Here is a 27,811-nt window from a genome sequence, read left to right as displayed (position 1 = left end):
AGGATAAATAGCATGTAGAGCAGGGGTATTCAACTAGATTCGGCCGGGGGCCACATCTGCAAAAGGACTGTATGGAGAGGGCCGCACAATTTGAAAATGTGAGGGTTTTCAAAATGTATTTTGCACTCAAAGACGAAGACTTATATAACTTTGTATTATGTAAAAATAATACATTTGTATTATACATTTGAATATATCTAGTTTACATATGAATTATGTATTAATTGTCTCCAGATTTAGTAATTGTGAATGTTAAATATAATATTCAGATAAAGAAATATTATTTTGAATGCAAGTTCATTTTGAAACCATGCATTGTGCAAACTTAATGAAATTGATATTGACCTACTTTTAATAAAACACGCCATAATGACAAAGCACCACTTTCCACCAAGATTTCCTTATTTGAATATTATATTAAGCATTGAGCACAAGCATTTTAGTCCAGAGTAGCCAGTTTGATGTTATAAATAAGCAACCAAAATATTAACCATAAGCTCCTTTATTAATGACACATCTGTGCATTATATCAGCAAAAACAAACAATCACGAATTATAGGAGGCTTAGAAGTTCCATCTGAAATGCAAAGTCCTCACTTATTCAATGAAAAAAATTTCAGGCCAATCCTAGAAGCCTAATGATGTAAACAAGTCCTCTATACAACGGAGGTTAATAATAATGTGACAAACATTAACACTGTGCAACACTGGCAAAAAATCTGAAGTAAAAAACATCTCCAACAGAGATTAACATGTACAAACACTATGCATTGTTAACCAACTAAAAAAGGCTACCAAGCATCTTAAACTTAAATACGATATGCATTCTCTGCACACATTACAAATAAAAATTGCACCTTGTGTGAACGCATTCCTGGCATGTCATGTTTTTCCCCACTTATTCCACCGAACACCGAAAGTGTTTTTTTTTACTATTTTCGGCCGAACATTCGGTGCATCACTATTATAAAAAAAAAAAAAAAAAAAATTTCAACAAACACCCCCTTTTTTGAAATATGACCAGGGGCCACATAAAAGCTCCTGGCGGGCCGCATGTGGCCCGCGGGCCGCCAATTGAATATCCCTGATCCAGGCTGACTAGCAATGCAGATGTCAGCTCGCTGACATATATTTATGTATTTTATCAATGATACTGTATGTGTTTTTTGAACTCAAATCGTAGAAAATTGGTTTGTATTGTTTATTCCAGCAGGCCTTAAGCAGCGAGGTAAAGTGTATCATCTGTGTGACAGCACCATGCTCAGTGACTGGTAACTGCTATGCTGTTGGCGCTAACAGCCTACAATTTTGCAGCCACAGTATTGCTTTGTGATGAAAAGAGAATACCACCCCCATTTGTCTCAAACACACTCAAATTTGAAGGCCAAGAAGAATGATGTCACACAGACCCAAGTTAGAAATGAATAAGAACTTTATACATGGTTTCACGGCAATTGTGGTGGCAAAACTTTGTCTGTGAATGTTTACAGCTTTCAGTCATTCAAATCGAGTGACAAGTATTATACAGCTTGGAGATAGCAGCACAATTGGTATTTCTTTTTTTTCTTTTCCAGATATCCTTCATCGGCACATCAGCATGCTAACAAAGTCTGCAGGGATCCAAGTCAGAGGATCCACAACCTAAATCGTCTTGTTCAACAAATCAAGACATATTATCTGGTGAGTCTTTGGATGTTCCCTTTTCTGGTCTTTTCCGTTGTAAGATATGTTATACAAACATCAAAGCTGTATGCTTAAAGTATACAGCTTTTTCTAAATCGGATTATGTTATATTTTTGATTCTTTTCCAATTTTGCATGTGCACACACAAGCATGCACGCACGCACACACAGACATACATTTTGAGGTAACTTGCATCCCAACAGATTAACTAGTTCTTCTTAAGATGTGTGGCCTAAATATCAGCCATGTGAACATCTGTGTCATCAGCACAGCACAGCACTAAGAGCCACAGACAGTCAGAGCTGTGCAGAGATGCACACACAATCAGTAAATGCATAAGCAGATGGCAGTAGATACGTACATAATTATAGTCCATTTAGGGTTTATTTTTATTCTCATTGATTGATTGCTACTTTTTCAGGAGAACCTTTGTCAAAAAGCTAATTCTAACTATTTGCTGTTAAGATGTTGTAAAAAAAACAACTGTTCCCCATATTTGGTGGTTGGGCTCTGTCTATCAGGACACACCTAGAGGAGGCAGAGCAGTAGCAAAAAGCCTTCAGAGTACAAGAAAAAGCATTCTGGATGCCACGTGTATTGATTAAATCAAACAGTCTTGACAGTAGGAGCTGGAGTAGAATAGGTTTGCAAAGTGACTTGCAGAGGAAGCATGCTAACGCGGTTTAAACAGAACGCTCTGTAAGAGGTTTACTAATTGAATGTGTTGAATGGGGGCAGCACAGTGGCTTAGTGGTTATATATTATATAATAATAATAATAATATAATATATTATATTATTATACATTGCCCTTAGGTGTGAGTATGCCTGGTTGTTTGCCTGTATATGTGGCCCTGTGAAAGTCTGACGACCTGTCCAGGGTGAACCCCTGCCTCTGCCTGAAATTAGCTGGGATATCCTGCAAAGGATAAAGCCAGTATAGAAAAAGGATGGATGGACGTGTTGAATGAAAACAGCTGAGCAGTCTTCTGAGGAACTCAGTTGAGCAGTATTAGGCTTATGTGAAGATGCTGAATGAGATTGCAGAAGTAATGTTTAACGTAACTACTGCATTAGGTTTGTATGTTAGCATGGGAACTTTTTACTTAGCACTGATTACAAAGTGCAGCTGATGCTGATGGGATCACGGGCCATCAACTGAGCGGGCACTTTAGTACTAGTAGTGAGGTTCTGTTTGGGTGACAATGCTCAGTGGAAAGTCAGGATCGTCCTCTAAGGAATAAAAATAATATTTACATTCATCCGACAATGTTTGAGATGTTTCACTTCAGTTGAAAGTGGGACAATATTTCAGGCTCTATTTTCTGGGGATCAACTCAAGAGATATTTAAACCAGGACTCTGATAAACCTACACCTCAGTATGGTTCAAAAGCATGTAATGCTAGATAATATAAGAGATAATCTATTTTACTCTCCAGCATTTACACATGCAGCGCACATATTCGTGGATCCAAGCCAGCTATAGCCTGAAACAAAGCTGCACCAAACAGTTTTAGAGGATTTCTGAACAGCACCACGGAAACTGGCTCCATCATCTACCCATTCAGAGCACTCACCCATGTTTTTGGCTTCAATTCTGTTCGTGTGCTTTGCAAGGTGCTATGTTCTATACATGCATACCCTTTCAGACACTTTAGCTAGACTTCAATAGTACTTATTCTGTCCTTGTTTTACCGTCCATCTATTATCTCTACCCGCTTATTCCTGTTCAGGATCGTAGGGTTACTTTACTTTAACCAAAATGTGCTTATTTTGTTTTTTACATCCCTCTTTTCTCCTCTTTTCACCAGGATAATCTGAGACAATTAATCATGATTCCTTTGCCAGACGTGCTGCTGCTTGGCAAGAATCCTTACTGTGGTATGTTCCTTTAACACAGCTCTCAGTGTTCCTCATCTTCTCTCCACCTTCTGTTGGAGCTCTTTTTTAAGGCTCAAACAAGTTGTTTTCACATAAATATTAGGACATGTAGGACAGAATTGGTGTTGTTAAAAATACTGTATAATGGCCCAAGACCAGCCAAACAATTAAATAACCTTTTTGGCATTGATTGGGAAAACTAGCAACAATGCAGAAATGTATTCAATGTTTAAAATAATCAATAATGTAAATATGCTTGCATTTTGTTTGATAAAACAGTATCAGCGTTTCCTCTTTCTGATACCATTGCTATTCAATTGGAAACTCTCAGTCTGATAACTTCACTGGCTTGTGATGGCAAAGCCTTGGCAAGTGGTGACCCAAATTCACCAGCCAGAGCGCCGTTCAGTCGGGCTCCATTTCAGCAGTCCTCCATGCTTCATGAGTGGATCAAAACCACATAATGAACTTTTTCTCCCCCCCTGTAGAACAAAGTCTGGATGAAATGAAGAAGCTTTTGCTGTTACTGTTGGGTTGTGCAGTCCAGGTAATGATCAACATTCAGGATCACTCACCTTCTATGTTCAGTCTGCTTTGTTAAATGTATCTTCATTTTGCATGTCTGCAGTGTGAGAAGAAGGAGGACTACATCGAGAGGATACAGACGCTTGATTTTGACACAAAGGCTGCAATAGCTGTACACATTCAAGAGGTATCTGATTAACAGAAGTATATCATGTGGTTTGCAAGCTTCGGTGTGTTTATGTTAAACATTGCATGCATGCAGAGGTGTGTCCATAGCAATTCATTTCCCACAACTCTGACTCTTCCTTCCCACTTTAAAAAGCTGACCCACAGTCCAGAGAATGTGCTGGATCTGCAGCAGTTGGAGTCAACTGACATGCACCCAGAGGAGATGGAGGCCGCTGTGAGAAGCATGGCCACACACCTTCGACATTTGCTGGACCAGAAGGATACCCTTCTTGAGGTGCATTAATGAGTATACAATTTCTGTGAATTTTATTTTTCAGCTTATTGTAAAACATTTCTGAAATCAATAAATTTTCCATCATTTTACACACAGTGCACAGTTGTTAAAAAAAAAGAAAGAATTATATGTACCCCCTAACCACATGCATTCTTATCTATTCCACTCTGAAGTCTATAGCAGAGCTAATGCAGGAGAAGGAAGGAGCTGATAGCTTGTGCAGTAGCCCCTCTACTCCACCGTCCGCCCAGCAGCAACAGGTGGGGACCCAGCAGCACATGGTGGTGGAGCTTGCAGACTCCAAGGCAAAGATTAGACGACTTAGACAAGAACTGTAAGTACTCCGAAGATGGAGATTAGATTTTGTTTGACAGGAATAACATCCACTTTCCAGATTTACTTCCATTTCAAGGTACCATAGTTCATCCCAATTGTCAAAACAAAAGGATTTTGTTTTAAGAATGCAGTTTTTACAGTTTTACTTGTAGTGAGGAGAAAAAAAAAACCCAAAACATCCCACTGCCATCCCACTCATACTTACTTAAAGGGGACCTATTATGAAAAACACGTTTTTTCTCGCTTTAACATATATAAAGTGGTCTCCCCTCAGCCTGCCAACTCAGAGAAGGAGGAAAGCAACCAAATTCTGCAGGGTCTGTACAGCCGCCCGGATGAGCCGTCCAGTCTGATGTGGCTTCTATGAGCTGTTCAGATTCTGCTCCCGTCTTTACGTAACGACGGGTGCGATGCGTGAAACCATGCCCACAACTACCGTATTTTCCGCACTATAAGGTGCACCTAAAAGCCTTTAATTTTCTCAAAAACGGCAGTGCGCCTTATAATGCGGTGCGCCTTATATATGGAAAACGTTTTAAAATACGTAATTCATTGAAGGTACGCCTTATAGTGCGGAAAATACAGTAACTCCGTCGGCCGGAGCTTCCGCCATTTTTTTGTAGCGGTGTATCGCATCATTCAGGCAGCCAATCAGCACAGAGCCTCATTATCATAGCCCCGCCCACTCAGAATCCCTCATAGATAATGAGGTTAGAGAATGGGAAGATAAAGACATGGCTCAGAGGCTGAATTTCTAATTTATTTAGCAAAAACAATCAAAAGCTTGTTTTTAAGACATTCAAGGCCTGTTTAAAATAGGTATTAGATGTCATAATAGGTCCCCTTTGATTGACTAGATTTCAACTTTAAAAAAATATATAATTTGTATTAAGTGAAGAAATGGAATAGAACTGCAGTTTTATCATTTTTATATGTGCATAATTGTCTTTAGTAAAATGGGATACGTCATTTTTAAGTACGTTTAAGAATGTTTCTGGGAAACACATTGCTTAAATCACCATATATTTCATTAGAATGTACATAAAACATCATGTAAAATGTAAAAGACTGCTAACATCAGAATACATGAACTGAAAACTGGTTTAGGTGGGGGTTATCACTTATCACATCTAAGCTTATGGAAAACTTTCAGAAGGATATACAGACTTTGACCAAACTGTGATACAGGGAACATCTTCACACCAGATTTTGAGAAAGCAAATGCTTTCACTTTCAGTGAATTTGTTGTATATTTTGTCATTTCTACTGTTAAATGCTGTTTGGCTTTACTCCAGTTTTGAAATGGTACAAGTTATTTTCAAGCTTGTTAGTGGTTACGAGTTCGCTATTCTCTGGGGCTGCGAATGCAGATTGAATGAGAGGCCGTGCAAGAGATAGTACCGGATAAGTGATGCCCCGCGGAATTTGGCCCACATTGCTGCCCGCTTGGCAGGTTGCAGGGCTACGCACTATCACTGACCCACATTTGCTCTGCATTTAAGCAGATAGGACACACACACACACACACAGAGGCACAGACTAACTGTGATCCAATCAAAGGTTCATTTCCATCTTTGCTCTTAGGCCTGCACAATATATTGAAAATTCATTGCCGTTGTAATATCAACACACACAGCATCGCTGTTGTAAAAGTAAAACTAATAGTATCACAGTAAATGGCAACTCTTTTATATTTCTAAGTGGCAATCATTCAACCTCTGAATGTCGACGTTGGCACAACAGATGAATGTTCACTATTTATCTAATTAAATGATGTTTTTATTTGGTGATCTTTACTTAAATCTCATCCAGCACTGGAGATAATATTCTATTCTATGTGAGCATGAAGATGGTCAAAATTGTCAAGAGACTGCATTCCCATGAATCTAAGTCGGGTCATTGCCTGCTGTGCTTCTTCTTTTTTTTAGAATATAAAACCAAGTTTATGTTGCACTGATTCAGATATTTTTTGTGTTTAAATAAGCTTTTCATTTTCTGATTTCTGTTGACAACAGAAGTTGTTAACAGAGAGTTTCACACTGATGGCTCTATGCAAATGCAGGACTTTGCACTGTGTTCCTTTTAATGGACTAAACTTATTTATGTTATTTATGTATATGAATATATTTTGAATATGCATTCAGATATCTTATGTCTGTTTCTTCACCTGTATGTGGAAACAAAAATTACATTAGGTTAGATGACAAAATGTGATATTTCAGTTTTTTCTTTTTTAATAAATTTGACAAGATTTCTATATTTCTTTGTTTTCTGTCAAGATGAGGTGCTGAGTGTATATTAATGAGAAATAAAATTAACTTTTTTGATTTTAGCAAATGGCTGCGATGAAACAAAGAGGGAAACCCACCGTATGTTTGTTTATGTCAGTCACATTTGTAGCAGTGAAGAGGGCCTCATTTTAAGCTTTCTCTTAACCATAACCTGCCCAACTGACTGCATATCTGTACTGCTCATGTGACCACAGAGAGGAGAAGAGTGAACTGATAGTCGACTGCAGACATGAGACAGAAAACATGGAAGCAGAGCTAAAGAGGATCCAGCAGGAGGTAAGAAATCTGGGCCCAAGAGATCATTGTTTCTTGTGATAATGACAAACGGCAACCTCCTGGGTTCAGTATAGCCTACGCAGATTAACTTAATTCATAAAATACTCTGCTGCATTGCTGTGCTTAGTAAGACCATGCAGTGCCCACGAGGCACTAGCATAACATAATTCTGCCCTAATGTTTAATCTGCTTTACTCAAAATAAGACCTTCACAAAACAAATTAGTGGAATCACTCACTCACTCATCTTCTTCCGCTTGTCCGTTCCCGGGTCGCGGGGGCAGCAGCCTCAGCAGGGATGCCCAGACTTCCTTCACCCCAGACACTTCCTCCAGCTCTTCCGAGGGGAGTCCAAGGCGTTCCCAGGCCAGCCGAGAGACATATTCTCTCCAGCGTGTCCTGGGTCTTCCCTAGGGTCTCCTCCCGGTGGGACATGCCTGGAACACCTCCTTAACACGTCCGGGAGGCATCCGGTACAGATGCTCAAGCCACATCAACTGACTCCTCTCAATGTGAAGGAGCAGCGGCTCGACTCCGAGCTCCTCCCTGGTGACCGAACTCCTCACCCTATCTCTAAGGGAGCGTCCAGCCACCCTGCGGAGGAAACTCATCTCGGCCGCTTGTATATCCGCGATCTTGTCCTTTCGGTCACTACCCAAAGTTCATGACCATAGATGAGGGTAGGTGCGTAGATTGACCGGTAAATCGAGAGCTTCGCCTTTCGACTCAGCTCCCTCTTCACCACGACGGTCCGGTACATCGACCGCATAACTGCGAACGCTGCACCGATCCGTCTGTCAATCTCACGCTCCATCGTTCCCTCACTCGTGAACAAGATCCCGAGATACTTGAACTCCTCCACCTGAGGCAGGACTTCTCCACCCACCCGGAGAAGGCATGCCACCCTTTTCCGATGGAGAACCATGGCCTCGGTTTTGGAGGTGCTGATTCTCATCCCTGCCGCGTCGCACTCGGCCGCAAACCGCCCCAGCACATGCTGAATGTCCCGGTTCGATGAAGCCAACAGGACAACATCATCTGCAAAAAGCAGAGATGACATCCTGAGGTTCCCAAATCGGATCCCCTCCGGCCCCTGGCTATACCTAGAAATCCTGTCCATAAAAATTATGAACAGGACCGGTGACAAAGGGCAACCCTGCCGGAGTCCAACATGCACGTCTGACTTACTGCCGGCAATGCGAACCAAACTCCTGCTCCGATCATACAGAGACCGGACAGCCCTTAATAGAGGGCCCCGGACTCCAAACTCACCGAGCACCCCCCACAGAATGGCACGAGGGACACAGTCAAATGCCTTCTCCAGATCCACAAAACACATGTAGACTGGTTGGGCAAATTCCCATGAACCCTCGAGCACCCTGCGGAGGGTAGAAAGCTGGTCCAGTGTTCCATGACCGGGACGAAAACCGCATTGTTCCTCCTGAATCCGAGGTTCAACTATCCGCCGTAATCTCCTCTCCAGTACCCTGGCGTAGACTTTCCCGGGGAGGCTGAGAAGTGTGATCCCCTATAGTTGGAACACACTCTCCGGTCCCCCTTTTTAAACAGAGGGACCACCACCCCGGTCTGCCACTCCAGCGGTACTGTCCCTTTCCTCCATGCGATGTCGCAGAGGCGTGTCAACCAAGACAGCCCTACGACATCCAGAGACTCGCGTCTCCGAGTCCCCACTCTCTGCTTCCTCAGTGGAAGGCATGTCAGTCGGGTTGAGGAGATCCTCGAAGTATTCCTTCCACCGTCCGACAATGTCCCCAGTCGAGGTCAACAGCTCCCCACCCGCACCGTAAACGGTGCCGGCAGAGTACTGCTTCCCCCTTCTGAGGCGCCGAACGGTCCTCCAGAATTTCCTCGAGGCCGACCGAAAGTCTTCCTCCATGGCCTCCCCGAACTCCTCCCAGACCCGGGTTTTTGCCTCCAGGACTGCCCGAGCCGCGGCTCGCTTGGCCTGCCGGTACCTATCTACTGCGTCAGGAGTCCCACCGGCCAACATAGCCCGGTAGGACTCCTTCAGTCTGACGGCATCCTGTACTTCCTGTGTCCACCACCGGGTTCTAGGATTGCCGCCACGACAGGCACCGGAAACTTTGCGTCCACAACTTCGAACCGCCGCGTCGACAATGGAGGCAGAGAACATGGTCCACTCGGACTCAATGTCCCCCGCCTCCCCCGGGATCTGAGAGAAGCTCTCCCGGAGGTGGGAGTTGAAGATGTCCCTGACAGAGGGCTCGGCCAGACGTTCCCAACAGACCCTTACAATCCGTTTGGGTCTGCCCGGTCTGTCCAACCTCCTCCTCCGCCAGCGCATCCAACTCACCACCAGGTGGTGATCAGTTGACAGCTCAGCCCCTCTCTTCACCCGAGTGTCCAAGACATGCGGCCAAAGGTCAGATGAAACAACAACAAAGTCGATCATTGACCTTCGGCCTAGGGTGTCCTGGTGCCACGTGCACTGATGGACACCCTTATGTTTGAACATGGTGTTCGTTATGGACAAACTGTGACTAGCACAGAAGTCCAACAACAAAACACCGCTCGAGTTCAGATCGGCGAGGCCGTTCCTCCTAATCACGCCTCTCCAGGTATCACTGTCATTGCCCACGTGAGCGTTGAAGTCCCCCAGTAGAACAATGGAGTCCCCAGTTGGAGCACTATCAAGTACCCCTCCCAGGAACTTCAAGAAGGCCGGGTACTCCGCACTGCTGTTCGGCCCGTAGGCACAAACAACTGTGAGAGACCTTTTCCCGACCCGAAGGCGCAGGGAAGCGACCCTCTCGTTCACCGGGGTGAACTCCAACACATGGTGACTGAGCTGAGGGGCTATAACCAAGCCCACACCAGCCCGCCTCCTCTCACCCTGGGCAACTCCAGAGTAGTGGAGGGTCCAGCCCCTTTCAAGGAGCTGGGTTCCAGAGCCCAAGGTATGTGTGGAGGTGAGTCCGACTATCTCTAGCCGGTATCTCTCAACCTCACGCACAAGCTCCGGCTCCTTCCCCCCCAGCGAGGTGACATTCCATGTCCCCACTGCAAGGGTTTTGGTCCAGGGATTGGGTCGTCGAGGCACCCCGCCACGACTGCTACCCAGCCCACATTGCACCGGCCTGCCATGGTCCTTCCTGCGGGTGGTGGGCCTACAGGAAGGCGGGCCCACGTCGCCGTTTCGGGCTGAGCCCGGCCGGGTCCCACGGGCAAAGACCCGGCCACCAGGCGCTCGCCAACGAGCCCCAACCCCAGGCCTAGCTCCAGGGCGGGGCCCCGGTGACGCCGATCCGGGCGACGTAACGGTCCTTTGCTTTTTCTTTACCATGATGAGGTTGTGAACCGCTCTTAGTCTGGCCCGTCACCCAGGACCTGTTTGCCATGGGAGACCCTACTAGGATCACTCGGGCACACAAACCCCTCCACCACAGTAAGGTGGCGGTTCAAGGAGGGGAAAAAAATTTGTGGACTATTAGATCATATTGATTTTAAATTCATTATTAAAATGTTTAAACTGTTTCCACAAATGAGGTGAGAAGTAGGATCATTTTAACACCAGCATCTACACAAACTGACTTATTTTTGTCAAACCACCTCCGCATTGTGTTCATTTTGGACAATGATATTTAAATCTATTCCTCTTTAACATCACTTATTAGATTGATATGTGATGTGCAGTTTGTATTTCCTGTTGCAGCCAGATGTTTGGAATCAGAAGTGATAATTTTTGGACAAGCAGGTGGAGCTCAATCCCTGACACCTGGAAAGACAAAATATATATATCTTTATTGACTTTACTGACTAATAATTATTTTCAGAAAGACACTCATTAGAATAGGTAAATCTAACTGTCATGAGTCGTCAGCAGTTTTTTAAAGTGCTGGAAAGCACCTAGAGACAACTTGTGTTATGTTGTGTAATAGATGCTATATAAATAAAATTGAATTGAGTCTTCAGGAGTGATCCTCTAGTGGCTGCCAGTGGTATTGCACTTTGACACACTTCTGCGTATACTAAAAGGTCAAGAAAGGATACTTTTGTTAATCTTTTTACAGTTAATAATGAGGTCACATTGAAGATATTCAGGAGCCAGAGCGACATAAAAATGTATTTAGACCTTATTTAAGTGTTGACATACAGGACACAATAGGTGAAAAAAAACGTTTTTCTCCTTTTATTTTCCTCCTTTTAGCTTTCTAGTAGGTATTTCAACAAACTGAGACAAGAATCAGTTTATTAAATTCAATTAAATGCGATTCAATTCAGTCCATTCAGTTCAACTGAAACTACAATTTCAAGGTTACAGAAGTGCGTTAATTTTAAGGCTTTGACATAAATGACATCTTTGTGTGAACCCTCACCAGAACTCGCAGCTGCATATAGATGCTCGCGCTGCCCGCACCTACCGGGACGAGCTGGATGCCCTGAGAGAGAGAGCTATCAAGGCGGACAAACTGGAGAGCGAAGTCGGACGCTACAGGGAGCAACTGCACAAGATGGAGTTTTACAAGACCAAAATTGAGGTTGGAGCGACATAAATACCTCAACGTTTATTCTCAGTTTTGGCTTTACATGTCAGGAACTTTCTAGGACGTAACTGTTACTGTCAGATAAAAGTGGGTATTGCGTGTTAGTAACAGTTATGATGGGAAATATAAATAGGGTTGCCACCCATCCCGTAAAATACGGAATTGTCCTTTATTTGAGAAAAAAATGTTGCGTCCCGTATTGAACTAATACGGGACGCAATTTGTATTTGTATTTTTATTAACGCCCCATACACACGTCTGTCACACACATATCAACACTAAATTTAACAATAATGAACAAAATAAAACACAGGAAACATTAAGGCCAGCAAAATCTTTGTTTGTGTAAATTAACTTTTACACCATAGTTGAATTATTGAAATAAATTAACTTTTAAACCATATTCTAGTTGAATTATTGAAATAAATTAACTTTTACACCATATTCTTCACCTGTAACTATATTATATATCCTGGCTGATGTGGACATACGTAGCATAGGAGGCTATTTCAGTTGCTAGTATGTTTGGCTGTCTATACAGTCATACAAGTTCAATGCTATTAAAGCACTTTAAACTTTAAATCAAAGCATTTAGTTTTTTTCATATAAAATAAACACATTTTTATGCAGTTTAGAAGTTTTGGGGCTTTTTTTTGGCTCCTGCGCTGCTGAAATCGGGGCGTCCCTTATTTCTATTTCTGAAAGGTGGCAACCGGAAATATAAATGCTGTCTGATGAAAATTCAGTTCAGTCCACTTTCCCCTTTTTTGTTTGCTAGGAGCTAAAGGAGGATAATAGGGTCCTCCAAGAGACCAAAGAGGTGCTGGAAGATCAGCTGGAAGGTTGGAGGGCACGCACAGATAAGATCCACCAGCTGGAGAAGCACAGTCTGCTGCTGAAGGCCCAGCTGCACGACATGGAGCAGGTCAGTTGTTCTGCCAAGGCGAGAGTCAACATTATGTGTGTGCGATCACAGCAATGTCTCTGTTTGATTGCAAGATTGTACAAAAGAAGAAGTTTTTATTTTATTTTAGATATTTTGAATGTATGTATGTATTAATTTAGAGCTTCCCTGTAGGCTTCTAGACATTCCATAAGGGTCATGGGTAATACGGTTCAAAATCATGTAGAATGCAAAATGAAATCTCTAAGCCTCTTCAGGATTTAATGACTGTCAGCAGGCAAGCAGGTTCTGTTCGTGCACTGTTGATGTCACTTTACATTCTTACTGCAGGAAAGAGAGGCAGACCGGAGGCGCATCGAGGAGTTGCAGGAGGAAAACCTGGCCTTGTCTGTGGCACAGAGGAGGAGCATGGAGGAATCCCAGCATCTGGGCTGGGAACTAGAACAGCTCTCCATGACCACAGAAAACTCACAAGGTAAGAGCTGCTGCTGGCATTAGTGAGTGATGCAGGGAGGCTTCACAGGGAGGGAAGGGCTGATAAAGGAAATGTAAATAAAAGCAAGTAGCGCATGTGTCTTCTTTATTAAAAATACGTAGTTTGAAGCTTACAGTAAAACAAACCACAGCAAACCATAAACTCCTCTTTTCACAGACATTAAGGCAGTGTTTTTTTGTTTTTTTTTTCAATTTACTGAAACAAAAAATATTTTTAGAACATGAAGGCTTCAAATTATGCTGCACAATCTTTTAAAATTGGGTTAATATTAAATGAAAAAAAAAATTCCAACTGTTTATTTTGTACTTGAAGCCTTTATTAAAATTCCACACGAAAGCACAAATTCTCTCAAGGTGCCATTAACCTAGGGGAAACTACATAAATTCCCTTTCTGTAATAATGCTCCAACTCCTGGGGCCCCTGAGATAAATCAGATGTTTCAGTAGTGTCACTGTGGACTGTTTGGTCCGTACCAATGTCCTGCTTCTTGCTGAGTTGTCAGCAAAGCGTTAAGCAGTAGAAAGCTTTCTCTCTGTTATGCATACTTGAGGCCCAAATAACATATTTCCTAGTATTTTATGTTTATTTGGGATTTCATGATTTTTAATTTGATAAGACAAGAGTATTTAATTGTCTCACTGAGATGGACTTCAGTACATAGCCATTTTAAACTGTTTTACTCATAACACAGACCTTGACTTTATCAAATTAAAAGATCAAATGACCAAAAAGATGCCTTTTTGCTCCTGAAATCCTCTCAACAATGCACAAATCTTGAAGTCATTAGTTATTTATTCGTTATTATTATTATTATTATTAGTTATTTATATAAGATTCTCAAAAAACAATGATATTTTATGTTAAATATTCTATGATGATGATGTATTTATTTCTCACACCCAGCATTGGCTCTAAAGTTCAGACTTACAGTACAGTAGCAAAAGAGGAGTAGTATTTCCGGGACCTTTTAGTTTATCAGTTAGATATATATAATAATTGATTCTTCCATTTGCCTAAGTTATTTAATTAAGATTTATGGTTAATCTAAGTAGCAGAGATGACCACTTCATGTTTTTCTTTTCATTGTAATTTTGTCTAATTTCCACCTTCGTTATTGCAAAATTCTGACTCCCACTATGTTCTCATTTAAAGGGCAGCAAACTCTAAGCGAAGAGGTAACTGAAAGAACTCAAAGTCGGATGCTGAAGCTGGAGAAGGAGAACCAAACTCTTCTGAGGACCATAGAGGAGCTCAGAGCTGCGTCTTCTAACGGCAGCACAAAAACCAAACATCGCATCAACAACTTTACCGCATCAACGGGGGAATCATCAGGGCTGCAAACCTCCTGCTCAGTTCTAGAAACCCCCACAGATGTACTGTCCCTCAGTACGCTGACACAACAGATGGTAAATGGAAACTCAAACTGCCATCAGCAAGTCCATGCTGAACACCCGGAGGGAGTCAAGAGTACGATTCTGCATACGCGTCATAGAGACTGTCATAAGCAGGAGGACGGAGAGCTGGAGGATCAATGCAGTGGAGAACATTTCAATAAAATGAAGCTGGATCTGGAAGTCTTAGAAAATAACCACAACAGGGTCCATTGCTTGGTTGGATCACGTTATCACTCCTCTGGTTCAAAGAGCAGAAGTCCTTGCCATGATAGCGTCTTCACAGGTGCGCCGACATCGTCTTCTTATTCCAGTAAGCACTCCCAACGACTGGAAGCCAAGTGCAAGGCTCTTGACACAGTTAACCAGCAACTACAGGCTTCGCTTGAAAACACTGGTATGTATTGTAGATCAACATTAACTATGTTACGATGTAATGGCATTATGACAAAACTGTGCACCTCCTGTTTACTGTCCTCTGTTTCTTAAGACCGAAAAGTTCAGCGTTTGGAAGCAGAGGTTCAGGAGCTGGAAGCTGAGAACCACTCTCTGCAGAGCTCCGTAGAGGAACTGCGGATCTCTGCCAAACGTCTGGAGCAGCTAGAGACGGAGAAGCAGAGACTGGAGCATGAAAGTGCCACTCTGGAGAGAGACAAGAGGCATCTAGAGAAGGAGAATCGGCGGCTCCGACAGCAGGTAGGAAGCCTTGTGTTCACGGTGTAAAGCTGTCCTTCTCAAACCTTAAAGGAGCTTGAGGGTGGATTGTGGCAAGATTTATGAAAAAAATCCGTATACATTTTAAGTTTTCTAGTAATAATGTCAGATGAAGCGTTCCAAACCCAAAAGAATGAGCCCTCTAGTGTATCTCTCCGTTGCCTTGAACAGGCTGTGTGCTGCAAAATGTGCTGCAATTCGGTCCCGAATTTCCCGCGCTGGGCTGTGGATGTGACGTCACATGACGCTGCATGTGCGTTCTCCCCGTTCTCCCGTGCCGGTGTCGGTGCTTTTTTTTCCCACCTGCTTTTTTTTACCGGCTCCCCGTACGTGATGACGTTCCGTCTTGTGATTGGCTTTTGACCGTACGTGATGACGTTCCGCACAGCAGTTACAGCAGCATTTATTTAGTAATTCCTTGTATATGTTTCTTCTCCCTTTTACCTCCACTATGATCTGCTGCTTCTGACTTTACAGAAGTGTATGTCTCTATATATTATCATTGTTGAATCTGTAAATGTCTAAGCAAAATAGTCATAATACATTATATAAATATAATTAAAAAAAATGTAACGTCAACTAAGCGCTCACTGATTAATCCGCAATTGCCAAAAAAGACGTTTTGAATGTGAAGACATGGTGAAAAACTACCTTCCTAGCTTAACATGGCAAAAAAATACCATTGCAGGGAAAAAATGCACACTTCCGGGGAAAATGCAGCCCGATACAATCTGGTACTCACAGGCTTCACTGTTGGCTGCAGTACCCCCAACGGCCGTCGTGGTGAAGGGTGGCGCTATAGAGTCTCATTTCTTAAAAGGAGCCTCAAGCTCCTTTAAGCGAGGCAACCTTTAAGAGTTACGCTGCTGATGGTTACAATGACTGATGGTATGTCTTAATGTGTTCCAGGCCGAGATTCAGGAAGTGAATTTAGACAGCAGTAACGTGTGTATGGCTACTTTAGAAAGAGAGATGCGTCTTCTAGTGAAGGAAGTGGAGGGGTTAAGGGAAACTGCTGAAAGAGTGAAAAGCCTGGAGACAGAGAATAGACAACTGGCCAAGCAAGCTGCTATCGACCAGAGAACCCTGGCAGCCCTTAGAGAGGTGAGAACTGGAACAACACAAACATGGAACATTCCTATTCAATCCATGTCATTATTCCAAGTCCAGTTGGATCAAATGATTGAAGCAACCAGCTGATGACTTAGACCCCGTCCACACGTAGCCGGGTATTTTTAAAACCGAATATTTCCCCCCTCCGTTTATAAAAAAATTTGCATCCACATTACATCGTTTGAAAAAAAAACCCTTCCCACACGTAACCGAAGATCTGCGTTTTCGACCACATTCATAAGCATTTCAAACCTGTAGATAATCTGCGGCTCCCGGGGAAGCTGCACCTCCGCGGCTCCGCTTCCCCGGCAGGCGCGTCTCCTTCTCCCCCCCGTGTCCGCCACGGAGCTGCCGCGTTATCGACGCAGCCCTACGCCGTAGGGTACGCCGTAGGATGCGCGTCGCCGCGTACCCTACAGCGTAGGCTCTGTGTCGGTGTAACGCAGTAAGCGGTGGTCAAGACCAGAGACCATTTATTTAATAAATAGCTTGCAGAACAGATGCTGGATCATCTGTAGTTCTGTAGTAAACAAAAGGCGCACGTCAGAGCAGATTTGTTGTTGTTTTGGCGCATAATGTGACGTACGAAAACGCAAAACTCCGGTTGTGTGTGTCTACACGCATCTACATAAACGGAGTTTTCAAAAATCTTCACTTTGCCCGGAGTTTTTTTAAACCTTCGTTTATTTGCGTTTTCATGTGGATGACAGGTCAAAACGTAGGAAAATATCTCCGGTTTAGCAGATATCCGCAGATATCCGGCTACGTGTGGACGGGGTCTTAATGCTTGAGCCATGTTGCTGTTTAGGAGAAGAAGCATACAATCTAATCATATTGTCCACCTTCAGGAGCTGGTGAGTGAGAAGTTGAAAACTCAGCAGAGAGACAATGAACTGAAGAGGCTTGCCCATGAGCTGGACATGAAATTCCTGAACCAGGAGAACAGGCAGCAGGCTGAACGAGAACCACCAGAAAATAGGTAATGCATGAATGCGCTTAGCTCTTTATTTCTCCATGAGAAAACAAATGTGGTTTTTTATATGTCCAACAACTTTATTTTCTGTTTTTACAAGGGTCAAGATGCTCGAATTGGAGTTGGAAGCATCTCTTAAAAAGTCTCTGCAAATTAAGAACGACAAGATGGCTACGCTGCAGGCTCGCCTGGAGGAATCCTCTTCTCTGAACCAGCAGCTGCGCCGAGAGCTGATAGCTGTGAGTCATATGGTTTACATTTGCTGGCCACTTATGGCACTTTTACACTAGTACCTACTCAGCCCGTCTCGACTCCACTCGCCTTGCCTTCATTTATTTTCGATACTCAGATGAGAAGTAGGAGGTTGGAGCGAAGCTTCTGTGACATATTTGATTGTGTGATCTAAACGGAGAAGACAACAACACTAAAGATGTAGAACCTGGAGGAGATGATAGATGTGCTGCTGGGTCTGTGGCTTGTGTTCCATATCAAGTAAAAAAATGAGAGTGAAAGAAGTTTCCAGCGGTGACGCTTTTTTTTTTGTTTGTTTGTCTCGGCGCTGCTGAAAAGTCAGCTGGTAGCCGCCAGCAGCTATGAAGTGACAGAGCGCCTGGATCTTGTCGTTCCTTATTGCCCGTCTAGATCCCTTTTTAATTCTCTCCTCAGCCACCAGGTTTATGAACATCTGCACCTCAGAGTTGGATCACGAAACAGACTTCTACGCTGCCATTGCCTGTTGAATAAAATGAACAAGAAGCCGCGAGTCGCTCCTTGGCTGATTTCCTCCTCCTGACTCAAACGTCTGACTCCCAACCCCCCCGACCAATCGGTGGCGTGAAGTGTGATGACGTCAGATACAGCCCGACTCAGCCGCTTAGAACCTCAGCAGAATAGATACAGAAAAAGTATCTACTCGGCACGCCTCCACCCGCCTCCACCCCTAGTGGAAAAGCGCAAAGGCGAGGGGAGTCGAGTCGCGCTGAGTAGGTACTAGTGTAAAAGCGCCATTAGTGTGTCATGATTCAGCTGTTATACCCTTCTCCATCACACAGGTGAAGTTAAGCTATGAGGCTTTGCAACAGCAGCAAGAGGAAGAGCAGCCAACTTCAAGCTTCAACCCTCCAACGGAGACCAGTAACGCCGTTACCGAGTGGCTGCGTGAAAGCCAGGAAGCTACCAAAGAACTGCTAAAGGTCAAAGACCACCTCATTGAAGTCGAGAGGAATGTAAGGGGCTTGCTTCTCTTGACTGATGAGATGGTTTCTGTCTTACTATATGGTATCTCTAGTTTCTACGCAACCGAATTTTCTTTGATACCAATGTAAACTTATAAATAGAAAACAAGTCATCTTAAACCTTAAAGGGTACATATTATGGCATCTAATACCTATTTTAAACAGGCCTTGAATGTCTTAAAAACAAGCTTTTGATTGCTTTTGATAAATAAATGAGAAATTCAGCCTCTGAGCCATGTCTTTATCTTCTCATTCCCTAACCTCATTCTCTATGCGGGATTCTGAGTGGGCGGGGAGGCTATTTTTATTTTTCCAATTGATGTAAGGCACTTTGGGTGCCAGCTGGTTATTTTAAGGTGCTGTAATCAAAGGTTGATTGTTTGATTTAACGATCTTGTCTCCTCTCTCCTTGTGTCTGCTGCTCGCCGCTCCACTCTGCAGAATGCAACCCTGGAGGCAGAACGGCAGGCTATGCAGGCCCAACTAAAACAGCTAGAGAGTCAGTCTGACAGCCAGCAGGCTCAAATCCTTGCTCTGCAGAGGCAGGCCGCCTCGCTGCAGGAGAACAACACAGCCCTGCAGACACAAAATGCTAAACTCCAGGTGCCTCTTTAATGCACCATTTTCTCTGAAATGCACTTAACAAGGCCTGGCAACGGTATTGGCATATATGCCACGCTAACGTCTCTGCCTCTTTTCTCCAGGTGGAGAAATCTACACTGAATTCCCAGAGTGCATCGCTCATGGCACAGAACGCTCAGCTGCAGCAGCAGCAGTCTGGTACAGAGAGCGAGCGGGACGGTGTCATACGGGAACGCGAGGAGCTGCGTGGGGCTCACGAACAGCTCTTACGAGATCACGAGCGGCTGGCAGTTCTGCACGAGCGGCAGGCCATGGAATACGAATCCTTGATGGGCAAACATGGCTGTCTGAAGAAAGTCCACCGCACACTGGAATTAGAGCAGCGCACCTTGCAGGACAGGTGAGTGAAATGAGAAGAGTAGGAGGGTAGTCTTGCAGGTCACCTTCCATATGCTAACTCTGTTCATGTGTTTATATGTCTGTAATCAGGAATAACGGCTTGATACAGCAGCGGACCAAGCTAGAAGACCTGGAGAAAACCCTTAAGGAGGAGCAAATGAGGATGGCTGTGGAGAGAGAACAGCACCGGACAACTGCTGCAGAATGTTGCAGACTCCGCGATGAGAAGGACTGGTGTGAAAACTCACGCACACACACACACTAGAGCAGTGGTTCTCAAACTTTTTTCGTCATTCCTCACTTTGAACAAGTGGGGATTTTCAAGCCCCACTTGCCCCCGTTGCCCCAACAAATCTGGACGAATTACTTCAAATTATTTTAAATGTATTGAAATTACTAGCACCAAGTATATCAGTCATATTTGATACTGAATCAAAATAAAAAACAACAAATAACACAAAGTTCAAAAAGAGAAAATAAAAGTGCAGTTGGGCCATCATAACTTCATTTGCAAAAACATAAACGAGAACTTTCCCTGCATTACTAGTGGCTGCAGTGTGCTTGTTTTGCACTGCACATCCTTTCAAAACAGGGTTGCAGGCTGGAAACTGCCACTCTCAAATCCGGCTCAATGTTGATCTGAGATCTGTACTTGGTTTTTAGAGAAGCAACAGCTGAAAAGCCTCTCGCAGAGATATGAAGTAGCAAAGGGAAGAAGGATGTTTAAAGCTTTCTGTCCGACGAGGGGATATACTGCTGCAAATATCAGCCCGCTGTAATTAACAGTCCGACGTCAATCATTGTTTTTGCACTTTAGTTCCAGGGTGCATTTTCCTCCGGTCTCCTAATGCTTTTTAATAATTTTAGCTATTAATTATTACTATGTTTGTGTGTGTGTGTGTGTGTGTGTTTTTGTTTATAGTGAATTATCTTTATTGTCAATAGCATTTATAGTAAGATAGGCATGAAATTGAAAAATTCCTCCCGTTTGTCGCACCCCACCTGTCATGTCTTCCTTCCCCACCAGTGGGGCGCGCCCCACACTTTGAGAAGCACTGCACTAGAGTATACAGTACATGAGTGTCTGTGCATGTGTTTGGAGGCTTATATATCAATGCTCATCTTTTGAAAGGCTCAACCAGATATACCGTCAGCTTCTCAATGACAACGAGGCCCTGACGTCAGACCACAAGCAGCTGAAGAGTCAGCTGAATGAAACCAGGCTGGAACACACCTGGCTGGAGGCCGACTTCTCTGAGCTCAAAAAGGACTTTCAGCAGCTGGACATCACCTCCACAAAACTCACCAACCAGTGTGAGGTATGGACTAGGAATGGGCGATATTTTACCGTTCACGATATACCGTCCAAAAAATTCCTCACGATAAGAATTTGTCATCTCGCGGTAAAAACGATACATTCCCTTTGATAAAGTTTTTGTGTAAAAATGATTTATGGTTCTGCGTTAAATCCACAACGTACGGGAAGGACGGAAGGAAGGAAGGAAGGAAGGAAGGAAGGAAGGAAGGAAGGAAGGAAGGAAGGAAGGAAGGAAGGAAGGAAGGAAGGAAGGAAGGAAGGAAGGAAGGAAGGAAGGAAGGAAGGAAGGAAGGAAGGAAGGAAGGAAGGAAGGGAGAAAAGAAGGAAGGAGAGCAGGAGGAAAGAAGGAAGGAAGGGAAAAAAGAAGGAAGGAAGAAAAGGGGAGAAGGGAGAAAACAAGGAAAGGAGGAAGGAAGGGAGAAAAGAGGAAGGGAAGGAGAGAGCAGGAGAAAAGAAGGTAGGAAGGAAGGAAGGAAATGAGCCTGAAAGAAAGAAAGAAAGAAAGAAAGAAAGAAAGAAAGAAAGAAAGAAAGAAAGAAAGAAAGAAAGAAAGAAAGAAAGAAAGAAAGAAAGAAAGAAAGAAAGAAAGAAAGAAAGAAAGAAAGAAAGAAAGAAAGAAAGAAAGAAAAAAGGATAAATTCCCGTTGATGACGATTTGTGTAACAAACATGGCGGATCTGAGAGCGAGATAGATTTATAGTTAAAAAGGTGGAGTTGAATTGGTATTTTTTAATCGTTATCGGGATAAATGCCGGAAATTATCGTGATACATTTTTTAGTCCATACAGCCCATCCCTAGTATGGACACAAACAAGTCTTTTATTGCCTGGTATTGGGTTACCAAGTCATACTTTAGCAAACTATATTTGATGTTTGTGCTTTTAATATATTTAACTAAATCTGAATTTGTATTTGGAACTCTTTGTTTTCATAAGTGTCAGTAAATGGTTCAGAGATGTTTACACGTAAGCATTTGTGGCTGCTTGTGATGTTTAGTTGCTGAGCCAGTTGAAAGAAAAGCTGGATGAGGAGAATCACCACCTGCTCAGCCAGATTGAGACCTTGATGCTGCAGAACCGCACCTTGTTGGAGCAGAACATGGAGAGCAAGGATCTGTTTCATGTTGAAGAACGACAGTATATGTAAGCTGCTCTTTCACACTTTGAGCTTTATGTGTCCTGTCATTGTCATTTTGGAACACACGTACACACCCAAGCCCCCGGGGAAGAAAAAAAAGGATTGATGGAAAGACCTGAAATTTTGGTATGTTCCATCTCATTTTTCTGAGCACATGATGCTGCTGAACCTAGACCTGGACACCTGAAGCAACATGCCAGACCATAAGACCGCCCCAACAGGCCTGCGCTCTCAGCACTGGGCATAATGGGTGCATCGCTCTATGCGCTACTCTTCTCACTCTGATGTGCCGATCACTCTGGACTCACATCAAACCACATGACCCTTTTCCCCTGCTCACAAGTTCAGACTAGGGCTGTTCGATTAATCAATTTTAAATCGTAATCGCGATTATGTAATTAGAACGATGTTAAAACGTGAAAATCGTAAAATCGATTTTTCACTTTTTTTTTGTTTTTTTTTACACCTTGTCTGCACACATATTAATGATTGATACCATATTAATGATTGATGGAAATACCTCTCAATACCTGCGACAAGTGCCCCATGGGAGAGGCTCTTTAGTGTAGGAGGGGGCGTTGTAACATGCCACCGGGCATCCCTCAAGCCAGATGCCGTAGACCGGCTCGTGTTCCTTGCAAAAAACTTGCAAATGTGAATAGCAAATGTAATGACTGACATTACACACCTCTACCTCCTTCATGGGTTGCATTATTATTTAGCATGCAAAGACCCAGTTTAGTTTAATTAGAAAATGTCTTGTTTTATTTAATTGGAAATATAATTTACTGTATGTTTGCAAGTGCTGATTTGCGGATTTTTTTTTCAGAGATAAAACTTTATATTTTATTATATTTTTTAAAACTTTTTTTCAACTTATTTTACAGAATTTTGCCCTTTATTCATTCATTTTTGGTTTAATAAGAGCAAAGTTTGCACTTAAAGCCCAATGGGGCAAATGTTCAATAAAAAAAACAGCATATTTGAAATAATTTCTTTGCCTTTTGTCAATTCACAGGAATAATCGTAATCGTAATCGAAAATCGGATTTTGAGAGAAAAAAATCGAGATTTTATTTTTGGGCAAAATTGAACAGCCCTAGTTCTGACTATGTCAAATTTTGCCTCTCATTATTTCAATTTGACAGTTGTTTTTATTACTGCTGCAGTGCTTGTTAACAACTGGTAATGTAACCTTGGTTACTGTAAAGAGGACCTCAGTATCATAGATGTTGAACTGTTTGCTGTGTGTTTCCATCCATGATAGAGCTCACCTGTGTGAACTGATGCTGATCCTGATGCTGCATATGCGTCATCTGCATTGTTGTTGTCAGGCAAAAAAAAAAACAGCAGACTTTTTGGAGTTTAAGCCAACTTTCTCTGTGCTATACTCCCAACTCTCCAACTGTTTTCAGGTGATATTTATTAAAATGTTATCATATATTTTATATGAACTTTACACTTCTACTACATATTTTCCCCTTTATGGGTTAATAAAGCGTGTTTCAATTCACTACAGTTAATATCAGTTCCCACCATCTGTTGTTAACACGTCCTTCAAGCGCTCCTGCCTCGCCTCCTCTGGTCTGTCTGGCGTTTTCTGTCCATATTGCTAAAAATCTGTTCAGAGAAAGTTAGAGTCGGCTGCCCCTCTCGAAAATAGCACAGTTCCCACTGTCTCTTTACTCGCGCTACAGGCTCAACTTTTTAGATTTCCAGTTATCTGACGGTCTTACGATAACGGAACAGAAGAAAGGGTTAAATCCTCCTACTTTTTATTTTCTCTTCAACTTGTCTAAGTTTGGATGATATTGTGGTATATAGCTTATCTGTGGAAAGTCCCACCAGCAGCTCACACATAAATCGTTTTCTGTCTGTCTTCGGTCACTTGATGGCTACAGTTAAAAACCGTCAGAATTACATTGCATGTTTCCAAAATTATAGTTTTCACAGTAAAAAAAGGTCTGTTAAAAACTCTGCATGATACACATTATTCATACATACATAATGCTCCTGACATGATGTTTTGTATCGTTTGTGGACATGAGACAACTGATGGGACAGTGATGCCCAAAATATTTTACAGAGGGCGGTGTTTAAACCATATATGTTTATTTTTGAAAATATTCAACAAACCTTTTATTCAATAACATGTGTTGTCTTTATTTGTTTTCCCAAACCTTTACCACTGGTGGATCAAAATGGCCCGGACACTTACTGTAGTGTGTGGCATGTACAGCGTACAAGGAAAATCTGTTCCTCTGCACATTGTTTATGGAATTAAACCAAGAAAATAGTCAAAAACTGTTGTGCTGAAGGCCAAATGAGAGTTCATCACCATATTAAAGGAGCTGTATGTAAGAGCAATAATAAAACGAATCATAAAATGACCCCGATATGTCAACAGACATTTAAAAATCATGTTCATTTCAAATACTTATGTCACTGACAACAGCACTCAAGCCAGGATATTCCAGTTTAAAAAGAGGAGTTGCAGCCCTCAACTGATGTTTATGTTGTCATTTTTTGTTTTGGCCTGAAGCTCCACCCTCCACCTATCTCCCAATCACCAAGTCAGTATTGTTTCTGAAGCTCCACCCTCCACCTATCTCCCAATCACGAAGTCAGTATTGTTTCTGAAGCTCCACCCTCCACCTATCTCCCAATCACCAAGTCAGTATTGTTTCTGAAGCTCCACCCTCCACCTATCTCCCAATCACCAAGTCAGTATTGTTTCTGAAGCTCCACCCTCCACCTATCTCCCAATCACCAAGTCAGTATTGTTTCTGAAGCTCCACCCTCCACCTATCTCCCAATCACCAAGTCAGTATTGTTTCTGAAGCTCCACCCTCCACCTATCTCCCAATCACCAAGTCAGTATTGTTTCTGAAGCTCCACCCTCCACCTATCTCCCAATCACCAAGTCAGTATTGTTTCTGAAGCTCCACCCTCCACCTATCTCCCAATCACCAAGTCAGTATTGTTTCGGCATCCGGGTTGCCAGCTCGGCTCTAATTATCGCAGCCATGGCAGCCTACGTTCCTGCTGCATTCTGCAGCCTACCTGGCAACCTCTGGTCGGGGGGAGGAGGGGGAGGGTACACGCCGCTCAACAATATTTTGAAAGTGACTGCAGTACAAGTTTTGGCCATTTCTTACAGACGGCTCCTTTAAAGCTTAGCGTTTGAGACTTGTACACAACACTGTTAAAGATGTGCAGGTGCTTAAGTTAAGTGGTCAAATAGTGGGCACAAAATGTGGATGATGATGTTTCTAATGTTTCTCCATCTCTCTCTGCTCAGTGACAAGCTTAATGATTTGAGGAGGCAGAAGGAGAAGCTGGAGGAAAAGATCATGGACCAGTACAAGTTCTATGAGCCTTCGCCTACTCGCAGGTAACAAGCCACTAACTTTGTTTATGTTCATTCTCACACATCGATTTATCCACGTTGACACAAATTTCATGTTAACTGGATGCCAAGCTTAAAATAAAAGTTGCTTCATTAAGATGAGATTGTGAAATTCCACCAATGCTGGATAGCAGTTGTTGAAAGCGATTGTCACAACAACCATGAAATAGTTTGTTACATGCAAGTGTCTGTTGTTTGTGTTCAGCGATTTTGGTCAACTGTTGTTTTTAAAGTGCTTTATGAATAACGTTGAGTTGAGTTGTTAATATAGGTGTCCTGAGATTGCCCCTTTAAAATCCATTATTTAATCTCAACTTTAAAATCTGTAGATTGTCTGTGCAGCTTGGTTCACTTTTGTCTCGTGTGTTTTCTCATTCCTGCCGGCTCACAGACGAGGTAACTGGATAACCCTGAAGCTGAAAAAGCTGATGAAACCCAGTGGCCGTAAGCAGGACTCTGAGTTTCACTCAGGCGCTGTCGAGCCCCGTCTTTCCGCTCACGACAGCGGCTCGTTCATCAGTTTCGAGGGCTCTGGAGGCTCTGCCTCCACGTCAGCAGGTGACTCCATCTCACACCAGCGAAACAGCAGTGAGTATGCCCTTCTGAAACTCTCCAGGCCATCTTGAGAAAAAGGGCAGATAGATAATCCAGGAATGTATTTGTTTAAGGTCAGGAGTGACAAGAGTGAATCAAGAACAGGTTCATCTTTATTTGAAGGAGAGTCGTTTCTCCAAAATGTGAAAACACTTCCCTCCTCCACAAAAACTCAAATCTATGTGTCCAAAATAAAACCTCTCAGTGCTCTTACATCTTCACTCATTTGTTTTGTGATGTCTGTCATTTATGAACGTCTTCTGTACTCAACAGAAATGTTCTAATCTGCTTTACTCAGAAAGTGAGAACACAATTCTATTTGTGAGACATAAAGCAAATTTTGTGTCTCGTCTAGGGCTGTTCGATTAATCGATTTTAAATCGTAATCGCGATTATGAAATTAGAACGATGTTAAAACGTGAAAATCGTAAAATCGATTTTTCACTTTTTTTTTTTTTTTTATACCTTGTCTGCACACATATTAATGATTGATACCATATTAATGATTGATGGAAATACCTCTCAATACCTGCGACAAGTGCCCCATTGGAGAGGCTCTTTAGTGTAGGAGGGGGCGTTGTAACATGCCAGCGGGCATCCCTCAAGCCAGATGCGGTAGACCGGCTCGTGTTCCTTGCAAAAAACTTGCAAATGTGAATAGCAAATGTAATGACTGACATTACACACCTCTACCTCCTTCATGGGTTGCATTATTATTTAGCATGCAAAGACCCAGTTTAGTTTAATTAGAAAATGTCTTGTTTTATTTAATTGGAAATATAACTTACTTTTTTTTTCAGAGATAAAACTTTATATTTTATTATATTTTTTAAAACTTTTTTTCAACTTATTTTAGAGTTTTGCACTTTATTCTTTTCATTTTTGGTTTAATAAGAGCAAAGTTTGCACTTAAAGCCCAATGGGGCAAATGTTCAATAAAAAAACAGCATATTTGAAATCATTTCTTTGCCTTTTGTCAATTCACAAAATAATCGTAATCGTAATCGAAAATCGGATTTTGAGAGAAAAAAAATCGAGATTTTATTTTTGGGCAAAATCGAACAGCCCTAGTCTCGTCCAAAGAATCTTTTTTTTTCCTGGTGTATGAAGTGCTTGACCTTTCTTCAACAGTCCCCAGTATGTCCTCCCTGCGTCTTTCTATTGTCTTTATGTATTTATTGACCCCTAACCTGTACTTTTCCTTTTTTCCCCCTTGTCTTTTCCTTCCCTGCCCGCCTCTCCTGCCTCACTCACTCCTCTCACCCCCTGCTTGCATCCACCCCCCCGTCCTATCACTGCTACATGCACCCCATGTGCTCACACTTGACGTTAAAAAGCCTCTCTGAAAAAGTTTCCTCGTTTGAGGCACAGGCTAAAAGACCGAGACAAAGTCAAGTCCTTCTTCCGTCGTTCCCTGTGTAAGAAAACCGTGGTCCGGTGTCTTTTCTTATCTTGACTGACGCATTTTATTTTGCTATTAATGCAATAACTTTTGCCTGTGTAACCTGTGCTTTATTTATTTGTATTACGTGACATGAAGGTAGAATAACACTAGTTGTCCTATGAT

The 27,811-nt window shown here is 42.6% G+C and overlaps 1 protein-coding gene across 3 annotated transcripts in view; it reads left to right on the top strand.

The window, feature by feature from the left end:
- Positions 1 to 27,811, top strand: part of LOC133445166 (girdin-like) — a 32,313-nt gene that overhangs the window by 1,488 nt on the left and 3,014 nt on the right. For 2 of the 3 annotated variants that reach the window (XM_061722832.1, XM_061722830.1), the window contains 23 exons: positions 1,575 to 1,680; positions 3,495 to 3,564; positions 4,053 to 4,111; positions 4,193 to 4,276; positions 4,412 to 4,552; positions 4,726 to 4,886; positions 7,374 to 7,455; positions 11,816 to 11,974; positions 12,759 to 12,905; positions 13,215 to 13,359; positions 14,533 to 15,168; positions 15,262 to 15,467; positions 16,395 to 16,589; positions 17,447 to 17,577; positions 17,672 to 17,810; positions 18,624 to 18,797; positions 19,248 to 19,409; positions 19,511 to 19,788; positions 19,878 to 20,021; positions 20,920 to 21,106; positions 22,102 to 22,247; positions 25,543 to 25,635; positions 26,042 to 26,238. In XM_061722832.1, the coding sequence (XP_061578816.1) occupies positions 3,516 to 3,564; positions 4,053 to 4,111; positions 4,193 to 4,276; positions 4,412 to 4,552; positions 4,726 to 4,886; positions 7,374 to 7,455; positions 11,816 to 11,974; positions 12,759 to 12,905; positions 13,215 to 13,359; positions 14,533 to 15,168; positions 15,262 to 15,467; positions 16,395 to 16,589; positions 17,447 to 17,577; positions 17,672 to 17,810; positions 18,624 to 18,797; positions 19,248 to 19,409; positions 19,511 to 19,788; positions 19,878 to 20,021; positions 20,920 to 21,106; positions 22,102 to 22,247; positions 25,543 to 25,635; positions 26,042 to 26,238 (3,715 nt within the window). In that variant the 5' untranslated portion in view covers positions 1,575 to 1,680; positions 3,495 to 3,515. The remainder of the gene's footprint in view (positions 1 to 1,574; positions 1,681 to 3,494; positions 3,565 to 4,052; positions 4,112 to 4,192; positions 4,277 to 4,411; positions 4,553 to 4,725; positions 4,887 to 7,373; positions 7,456 to 11,815; positions 11,975 to 12,758; positions 12,906 to 13,214; positions 13,360 to 14,532; positions 15,169 to 15,261; positions 15,468 to 16,394; positions 16,590 to 17,446; positions 17,578 to 17,671; positions 17,811 to 18,623; positions 18,798 to 19,247; positions 19,410 to 19,510; positions 19,789 to 19,877; positions 20,022 to 20,919; positions 21,107 to 22,101; positions 22,248 to 25,542; positions 25,636 to 26,041; positions 26,239 to 27,811) is intronic. The other variant, XM_061722831.1, reaches the window with a different exon arrangement.

Source organism: Cololabis saira, chromosome 1 (genome assembly GCF_033807715.1).
Source record: "Cololabis saira isolate AMF1-May2022 chromosome 1, fColSai1.1, whole genome shotgun sequence".
Classification (NCBI taxonomy): Eukaryota; Metazoa; Chordata; class Actinopteri; order Beloniformes; family Belonidae; genus Cololabis; species Cololabis saira.
This window is presented reverse-complemented; position numbering and strand designations above follow the sequence as displayed.